At 41.4% G+C, this 9,900-nt stretch overlaps 1 protein-coding gene across 2 annotated transcripts in view; it reads right to left on the reverse strand.

Moving 5' to 3' along the window:
- SLC13A1 (solute carrier family 13 member 1) overlaps positions 1-4,205 on the reverse strand; it is an 84,980-nt gene extending 80,775 nt beyond the window's left edge. For both annotated transcript variants that reach the window (XM_054989246.1, XM_054989245.1), the window contains exon 1: positions 4,107-4,205. In XM_054989246.1, the coding sequence (XP_054845221.1) occupies positions 4,107-4,205 (99 nt within the window). The remainder of the gene's footprint in view (positions 1-4,106) is intronic.
- Between the last annotated feature and the right edge of the window lie 5,695 nt (positions 4,206-9,900).

Below are 9,900 nucleotides of genomic sequence, written 5' to 3' on the forward strand. Positions count from 1 at the left end.
ATGATTTATTTATAACTAAATTGGGGAACGGTGCTCAGAAGAGCTATCAGGAGGGCATCTTTATAGTAGGGAATAAGGTTTTAGTCTGAGATATTTTACATTACTTTGTCCCTTGAAAATACACCGTTTTATTGCATTGTTTTTCTGCAGTTTTGAAATCAAGTTCTGTCTCACTGTGTATATACATTTTACTATTTTCAAACATTGTTCTCCAATTTTGCAAGCCAGTTTTATTCACTGCTGGTTATGTTTTATCCTGTTCTCAGTGTATTCCTCTAATTACGCAATTCATCTATGAGTCTCAGTGGGAAAGGCAGACTATAACTGAAGTAAATAAACAAAGGGATTGTACTCTTTGCTTACCTCTGTCTTGGATAGTCCAGGCTAGCCTGATCTTGTAAGATCTCAGAAACTAGGCAGAGTCAACCTTGGTTAGTAATTGGATTAGAGACCACTTGGTAGCTATACAGAGGCAGGCAATGGCATACCACCCCTGTTAGCCTCTTGCCTCGGAAGCCCCATTAGGAGTTGCCATAAGTTGAGTACAATTTGATGGAAGTTCCCACAACCACTTCTCTCCATCTAAGAGATATCTCCTGCCAAATTTCAGATCAATGGGAAAAAGCCTTCCCATTACATAAGCAATCACCTTACTGGCATTGAGGAAACAGGGGCCGTTTCCACATGGCTTACCTTCACTTGGAATGACCCGGAACATCGTGCAAAAAACGCGGAAGATCACATTTTCTCATGCGAGATTTGCGTGACATCATGCAAATCTCGTGCAAGAAAACATGATCTTCCATGTTTTTTGCGCGATGTTCTGGGTCGTTCCAAGTGAAGGTAAGCCGTGTGGAAACGGCCAGGGTAAACTAATACATAACCAACAAGTGGGGACCTGCAGGGTCTTGTGGAGGGGGGAATCTCATTTTCCCCTCCTTCACCATATTCTCTATTCCTTTCTTTCTCCCATAGCCTTTTCCTGATTTCTTCTCTTCTTCCCACTCACCTTTGTCTGCCCCCTGTATTCACCTTTTCCCCTCCACCCCGCCCAACAGCCTCTACCCTATGGCCAGTTGTGTAATGGGGAACCTGCATGGACCTGTGGGAGAGTACTCTCTTTTCCCTGTATCCCCTTATTTCCTCTTTCCCTCCTCCTGGCAGTGCCCATATGCTCACCTTTCCCTCAAACCCTCTAATGGTTTATCTTTTAACTGACCCCACCATCTTCATCTATATTTATTATTTATTTACTTCATTTATATACTACCTTTCTTCACATCACAGCTTACCTTATTCTCCTTGCCTCACAACAATAATGAGAGGGAGGTTAGACTGAGTATAGGTGACTAAATCAGTCTTCCACTGAGCTTCCACAGCAGAGTGGTGATTTGAACCTGGGCCTCTCAGATCCTACTCTGAAACTCCAACCACTACACTGTCCTGGGGTGGGGTGCAGGCTGCTGTTGAACAGTAGCAAGGAGCCAGGCTGGGGTGATTTATTCAAATCATGTTGTATCAAGTCACCTGGTGATTGTTTCTGGGCCTGGCCCCAAAGAATCCTCCTTCAAAGGCCGAAACAGCCCTGGAAAGGGCCCTGCCCCTGCCCCCTCCTGCAATCCTGGAATACTGGCTGAACAGTTATGGTTCTGGTTGCCTAGAAACAGTAGAAACAGTTACTGAGGACATCTGTTAAAGCTACAAGTGTTCCTTTTATCATGCTGGCCTTTTTTGAAACTCCACAATGTTTGGATTTTTTAATATTTCAGATTTTCTGCAAATGTGGGACATTTTTCAGGTATATAGGATGGTTACTTGTCCATTCATGGCCCTAATCTCTGGATTTAAGTATTCTCAAATCAGGGCTACTTGCCTATCAGTATATAAGATAAATAACATGCTATTGAACAGTTTTAGTTTTTGGAAGGCACATCTCTGCTAATGTGTAAGAGGCTAGCCTCTTCCCTGATTGGCTGTTACTATGGAAGCATTCAAACCAAGTTTGTCAAGAAAATCCATGCCCTTGATTGCAGATTGGGTCAGAATGTGGGTTGCAGACATCTTAGTGACAATAAAACCACACCACTTTCCCCAAATAAGGACTCTGTGCATAGAGTTGGTTATTCATGTACTGTGTCCAAACCAAGTTCTTTCTCTAGGCTTATTAACCTATGTGCATGCATCAATGCGCATGACTAGACACCAATAACATGCCATTAAATATAGTCTCAAGAGTATGGCTTTCTAATAATGTATATGTCTGTGCCTGACAAGTGATGCATGAGGCCATGTGTCAAAACATGGTGTTAGCCTCAATGCTCAAAAAAAGTCACTCAGGCAATGGAAGTATACGTCTAAATCAACAGGGAGTCTAGCATATCCTCAAAAGGTATACTTCCTAAAACTCTGTGCTCTGATTGAGGACAAGAGGGAGGAACGATGGTGCTCCTCTCCCCATGTTGGACAATATTGTGTTGCATATTTATTGGCAGAGAACATCCCAGAAAGTCCATAACCCTAAAAATGAGAAGGATTTGTCACCAGGATGAAAATCTACAGTCAATGGGAGCTTTGATCCTGACATTTATGGAGCTACAATTTCAACCATTAATGTTATTAACTTTTGATAAATGTCTTGATTAGAAAGGAACATAAAAAGCCATATTTCTCCAACAATAAATAAGTCACTATTTCCTACTTACTTTGGCCTTCAGTGATCAGTCAGCATGAAGGCCTTACTGTAAAACATTGGATTTATGTGCTACTTCTGGATATTTTTCTAAATGCCCATGACTTACAGTTAATTCTCAAAGCTACATGCTGTGTGGGGACTGCCACATGCATTGATTTTACCTGCTGGCAACACCTTCAGAGACTGCCCAGACCACTGGCACACAGAGATGCCCTGACTTTTAAGCATTCCTCTAAGAATATAAGATACTTCCTTTTGCTGCATCGTGCTATACAAGTCAACATTCACAGAACTCTGTGGGCGGAAGTCAGTGCAAATGGTGGATGCTGCTTTGCCAGAAAAGATAAGAATGAGGCTTTGAATTTTCTTATCAAGTAGATTTTTACTCAAAGGTCTTCTGGAAGATCCTAGACAAGCACACTATGGAAGAACAAGCTAGGTCAGAGATGGGTATAATAATGATGCACTAAAAGCAACCTTCATCCTTCTGCGTGGTACCTAATTATGTTAAGACCTGGGACATTTCCACATGCCCTTAAAGGGACAGCTCACTCACCAAATGCTGGCAGTTTTTCCACAAGAATCCAGATATCTCCATTTGCAAAACGGTTGTAAGCCACTTGGCTTCCATTTTTTCAGTGCCTTTTCTGGGAATGCACTTTCCGAGGTAGCAGAAAAGGTGCCAAAACCCTAGAACCCAAACAGCCTGAAAACTTTTTGCAAGTGGAGACATCGTCAGCAGCATTCTGTGAGTGGGCCATCCCTTTAAGAGTGTGTGGAAACAGCCCTAGTGTGTATGATTTTCTCTCTCACACACATATATACTTTTTGTGGGGTTCAAATCATGAATGCTGGTCCTGTCCAGGGCCACATGGGTAGCCTACTTCACACTAGAAGCTACTTGTGCAATGAAGAAAAAGGAGCTTGCTCTGTCCCTCTACCACACAGCTGCAGCACTAAAAGTATGACTTGGCTTAGGATATTCAGTGGAGTGAACAGGAGCAAAGATATAACTAGGTTTCATTCTGTAACAAGTTCATACCATTCAGTTTCCACTCTAGTTCTTTTTCCTTCAAATACATTAGAAATAATTAGGATCACTGAAACTGAATTACATTAAAATGACAACAGAACTTCTCTAAACATGAAAACAGGAAGATCTAAACCAAAAACACGTACCCAAATCCTATACTTTGAAAAGATTTTGAGATAATCTCAATCCCTGCAGCTTCATTTTGTCCACAAAGGGCACAACAAGAAAATTTTGTGAAAGGCTCGCAATAATTTCCATCCTGTTCATAATTCACAGAATTTCATGAAGACACCAATAGGACAAGGTGCACTGGAAGTAAAATGCATAGACAGATTACGTATTGGAGTGGTGATGAAAACATAACCAAGTAGATCCACTTACTTTGGTTCTGATGATGAGAGGCAATGGAAGGAGTAGAAGGGGAGTAAAAAGAACGAGCAGGAATCGACGGTAGGCTAAAAACAGTCTCATAAGCTTCATGGTTATGAGTTGGCTGGAGTCTTGGTTTGCCTGTTGAAATAGTAACCATAAAAATCAGATTGGACCTTAAATAGATGTGTCTGATTAATATTTCTCCAAACTATCACCTTTAGCCTTTGCAACAGAGGCTTCAGTCAAGCTAAGTTAAAAATAAATCTTGCCCTTTATTGTTTTAGTGTCTTCTTCAACACCGAAGATAAGAGTGGCATTTATCAGCAATTGAAGAATATGCAGATAAAACGAGTTCTATTCTCACTGCACTTCTTTATCTTTCTTTCTTTTTTCTTTACAGCACAATGAGGTCTTGAAACCCTGGCGCAGATGGAGATTCTGCAAGATTCTTAATCCAGTCCTTTAGAGTACCCCAAATTAAGCCAGAATACAAAAATTTCTTCTTCTAAACTGGGATCAACCCAACCTATTCTGTTTAAACATGCAAGCCTATCATTCTTTCCTCACATCCATACATTTAGACCTAAAACTCCTTACTCTTTTGCTGCACACCCCTGGAACTGGCTCCATTCCTATTATTTATCAAGAGATTAAATTTTTCTTCAGGGCCTTCTGAAAATGCCACTCTGCAAACATGCCAGATCAACAACTGCCTGTACATGTGCACTCTTTTGCAGCCCCACCTATGGTTGCCAACCTCCAGGTGTGCCAAAAAATAGGGTGGTACAACCACAACTGGAAGGAAAAGTAATTGTATGATCCAAGTATAATTGTTAATGAGGGCTTTTTTCTGGGAAAAGAGGTGATGGAACTCACTCCTGGGACTGTGTGATGATGTCACTTCCAGGAAGTGATGTCATGATGAAGGCCGTGGCTTTCTACCTTGGGTATGATGAGAAAGGCAGAGTATAAATAATATAAGTAAAATATAATAAATTCCTTCCAGTCAGTGGAGAGAGGGTGAATTGGGGAAAGAAGGAAGGGTATACAAGCAGTGAGGTGCCTGAGAGGTGAGGAGGGCAGAGACGAGATGAAACTAGCCCTGTTCACAAGTTACTTTGAATGAATGCACACCTTGCATGTACTGGCATACATCTGTTTGTAAGAAAGAGCCATCATGTGTTCAATTTACAAATGAAACTTGGGATCACTACCTGAATAAATGTGGGCTTTCAACCACACTTTCAGCTGTATGTGCACTGAATGAAACTCGAGAAGTATTCAACAGATGTATAAAGAACAATCTAGTATACACTGCACGTGGAGTGTACATACATTTACTGTAACTTGTAAACAGATTTCCTGAGAGGCTGGAATGAGAGAAGAAGAGGTTTTAGAGACAGAACTGGCTTGAGCAGGGTAGAAAGGGAAAGATGAAGGCAGCTCAAAAGGTTAGAGGGGGAAATGAGAGTGTACGGAAGGAGATGATAAGGCATAGTCCGTGGGTGTGTACGGGCTTTTCTGTGAAATTTGGATTGTGTGTTTGCTGGCTTTTCTGTGAAGTGCTGTTGATCTCTGCTTGTCTAGCCCAGCATTTATTTGGTAGAATGAGAGAAGAAACACAGGGTTACCTCAGAGGTCATTGTCAGCCCTTGACACAACTGACCTCTGGAGAAGTGGTGTGTTTGGGAAATGAGTAACACTTGCCTCTGGTTCCACAAGACTAGGATACATCCCCCCCCCCCCCAGGTTGAAAGGCCCAGGGGGAAAGTTTTGATCAGGGAAATATAAGAAAAGGTGCAGAAGAGTTATCCACCCCTAACCCCCTCCTTCAGTACTATGGCCTCTGTCTGTATCAGATCCTTGTTTCAAAGATAATTTATAGGGCCAAGTTATATGCCTTGAGTTCCAGTCACAGAACTAGAGAATGACAAGTGGTTTCAGCCTCACAGTAGTTGTATTATAAACTGCAAGTGATAACTTCATGCTTGGTCAATAAAGCGATTCTCTAACTTATTCTTAATTACTGTTTCATACACTAAAGGGAAACCTAGAGTTTACTGCCAGAGTCACAACATGATTTCTTTTGCAAAATGCCAACCCCACCCCCCTGGATAACCCCCATAGTTTTCCCATAGGGAATAATGGAGATTAGAGGTGGCTGGGAGGCACCTTCTTTGGGGGTCATAAAACGCCCCCCCCCCAAAGTCCAATCTTCATGAAACTTGGAAGTTTGTAGAGGACAGTTAGAAGAAGGTCCCCAGAAAATTTGGTTAAATGTGGTCCAAAAATGCCCCCCAGGCCCCCTGAAAGCCCCAAATTGTGTTTTCCATTGGAAACAATGGCCGAATTTTAATAATAACATTCAATTTATATACTGCCCTTCAGGACAACTTAACCCCCACTCAGAGCGGTTTACAAAGTATGTTGTTATTATCCTCACAACAATCACCCTGTGAAGTAGGTGGGGCTGAGAGAGCTCCAGAGAGCCGTGACTGACCCAAGGTCACCCAGCTGGCTTTAAATGGAGAAGTAGGGAATCAAGCCAAAAGTTAGGCCGTCATTAGAGCAATACTCTAAGAAGGAGCTTGTAATGGCTGTTGTGGGTTTTCCGGGCTGTATTGCCGTGGTCTTGGCATTGTAGTTCCTGACGTTTCGCCAGCAGCTGTGGCTGGCATCTTCAGAGGTGTAGCACCAAAAGACAGAGATCTCTCAGTGTCACAGTGGTGACACTGAGAGATCTCTGTCTTTTGGTGCTACACCTCTGAAGATGCCAGCCACAGCTGCTGGCGAAACGTCAGGAACTACAATGCCAAGACCACGGCAATACAGCCCGGAAAACCCACAACAGCCATCGTTCTCCGGCCGTGAAAGCCTTCGACAATACAAGGAGCTTGTAAGTTTACACAAGCCTGCCACAGATCTTGAAAGGAGCATGATTTCATCCACATACAGAAGACACCGCAATATAACATGAGCCAGATAGAGCAAATAGAATTCATCTCTGGAAATACAGGAGTTTAAATCATTAATGTACAAATTAAACAGCAATGGAGCAATGATACATCCTTGCTTCACTCCTTTATTCAGTTCTATAGCTCTGGTCAGTTCACCAGATGGACCACATCTTACTTGAGCTGTGGGGCAATCATACAGATGTTGAATCAAAAATGACAGATGCTTGTCAATAGATTTCTTCAGCTTGTCCCATAACCTCTACATAGGCAGCTGTGAGGTCCCGAAAGACCACAGTGATTCTCTACGTTTTGAGGAAAGCAGTGGTGGATCCCATAGCATATAGCATGTTGAGAACAACCACCATTGTTTTTCCATAGTTATTTTTAAGTTCCAGTTTCTAAAGTTGTCATACGAGATTAGAAAACTTGAATGGAAAGAGAGAGGATAATTTGTTAAGATTTAAATTACATTTTTTGGTATATTATCCGGTGTTCCCACCATCCCAATGCCTGATGAACAATCTCTTTTAATCTTAGTAAAATTCACTAATGGAAAATGGGATTAGTTTTTTTACAAATTAACTTATGCAATATGTAGAACTAGAAGAAAATAATGTCTTGGTAACCTTTGGAAAAACAGATGAGGAAAACCAGGGGACAGCCCATTTTGTGGGTTATGTGTCAATGTTGCCAGGAAATCATTCCTCCTATATAGTCAAGCAAGTTCAGCATTTCTAATTAAAAGGCCTTATACAGCAAAGTTAAAAACCCAGTCCTGAAAGTACTTACTGTTAGGAGTTCTTAAAGGTTAACGGTTAAACCCTTTATGGCCAGAATACCAAAAGGAGTGGCTCCTCCCATTTGTACCTCCTGTTCCTAGAAATTAGTAAGTTATGTGCTTGTATGTGTCAAGTGCCATCAAGTCATAGCCAACACATGGCAATCTCTGCTGGGGATTTCAAGGCAAGAGACTAACAGAGGTGGTTTTCCATTGCATGCCCGTGCATGGTGAACCTGGTCTTTCTTGGAGGTCTCTCTTCCAATTAATAACCAAGGCTGACCCTGCTTAACTTCTGACATCTGACAAGATTGGGCTAGTGTGGGCTATTTGCTCAGGGCAAATTAATTGCCTACTACTGTAAAATTAGTGACCAAGAGAGCTTTTTCTGATACAGTTCCCAAATCATGAAATCCACTGGATCAAAGAAATGGACCCACTGAATATAACCTTGATTTTTTTTAAAGATTAGCTTTTGACTGTTCAGTAGTATATGCCTGTAGGAGCTACAATTACCAAGGGATGATTTTGAGTTTCACATTCCAGTTCTTTCTATGCTCCATTTTGATTTTGCTTCTCCCTTGTGTAAATTGAACTTGTGATTCCTTATTTTTTTTGCCATTTTCCATTTCATCCCATCAAATCACCCCCTCCTTAAATAAATTCCATATAAATTGTGAGCAAATACTGTACAAATTGCATGCATTATACAAAACAAACCTACAAAATCAACCATAAAAAGCCAAGAGGAAAAGTGTGTGTATGTTTGCATGCGCATGGCATGCACATATAAAAGGAAACAGAATAGGGAACATTTGCTCTTCTCTAGCAGTTACTGTTTGCCACTGCAGTCTGAATTTCTTTAGTCTATCTCTTATCTATATTGTCTAGTTTAAATGATTTTATTGAGCATTATTTTACGACTTGTCTTGTTGTTCCCTGCTTTGGGTATATTCTATTGAAAGCTTATATTGAAATTTCTCTAAACAAAATAGCAGTAACAACAACAACAACATTCAATTTATATACTGCCCTTCAGGACAACTTAATGCCCACTCAGAGTGGTTTATAAAGTGTTATTATTATCCTCACAACCATCACCCTGTGAGGTGTGTGGGGCTGAGAGAGCTCTGAGAGTGCTGTGATTGACCCAAGGTCACTCAGCTGGCTTCAAGCGGAGGAGAGGGGAATCAAACCCAGTTCTCCAGATTAGAGTCCTTCGGCTCTTGACTAGACATGGACACGAGCGGGGGGAAAACCCCGAACACCCTGTTTGTTGTTTGGTGCCATCCACGAACAATGAACATGGACGAACATGAACTGTTCCCAGACATGTTCGTTGTTCATTGTTCATTGTTCGTAATGCTGTTCGTGCCCATGTCTACTCTTGACTACACCAAACTGGTTCTTCAGTATCATCTCAGGCCTTATGACAGCTTCAGTTAGACTTAGGCCTCCTTTATGTAACCAAGACACCATGGCTACCATCCTCCATAGTAAAGGTCCATGTGGCTTCTTTTAGTACAGCACACAATCACACTTTTAAAGGATATTGGAGAGTGTGATAGAGAAATCTAAGACAGCAGGAGTTGGATATTGGAGAGCAAGACAGAGAAATCTAAAATGGCAGGAGTATGCTGTTAGTAGAGACTTCCCCCCCCCACTTCACTCACAAAACCACAAACTTGTACAAGCTATAGGCTGCTAGGATTTCTAGCTGTAAAGGTGTCATTTTTTACAGACCGAAGCTCCATGTCTGCATAAAAGGCAGGAAATTGACAGAGGAAGCTTCCCCCGTTATGGCATCTCCATGCAGAGAAAAAAAGTTCACTTATTGATTTATTTATAGAATATATTAGTCATACTTTGCGCTCACCGGAATTGCTCAAAGTGACATACAACACACAGAACAGCACGTACAACATATCAAGAAGTATGGTCTAATTCTGTATCTTGTATAGATACAGAGCATCTCTCAGTTAAAAAAAGAAGTGACACTAAGCTTTAGCTTAGGTTATATCAAGACGTATCTGTTTGTGACTCCTGAACTTGACTGTAGTTTAGGTGG

This window comes from Eublepharis macularius, chromosome 9, assembly GCF_028583425.1.
Source record: "Eublepharis macularius isolate TG4126 chromosome 9, MPM_Emac_v1.0, whole genome shotgun sequence".
NCBI lineage: Eukaryota > Metazoa > Chordata > Lepidosauria > Squamata > Eublepharidae > Eublepharis > Eublepharis macularius.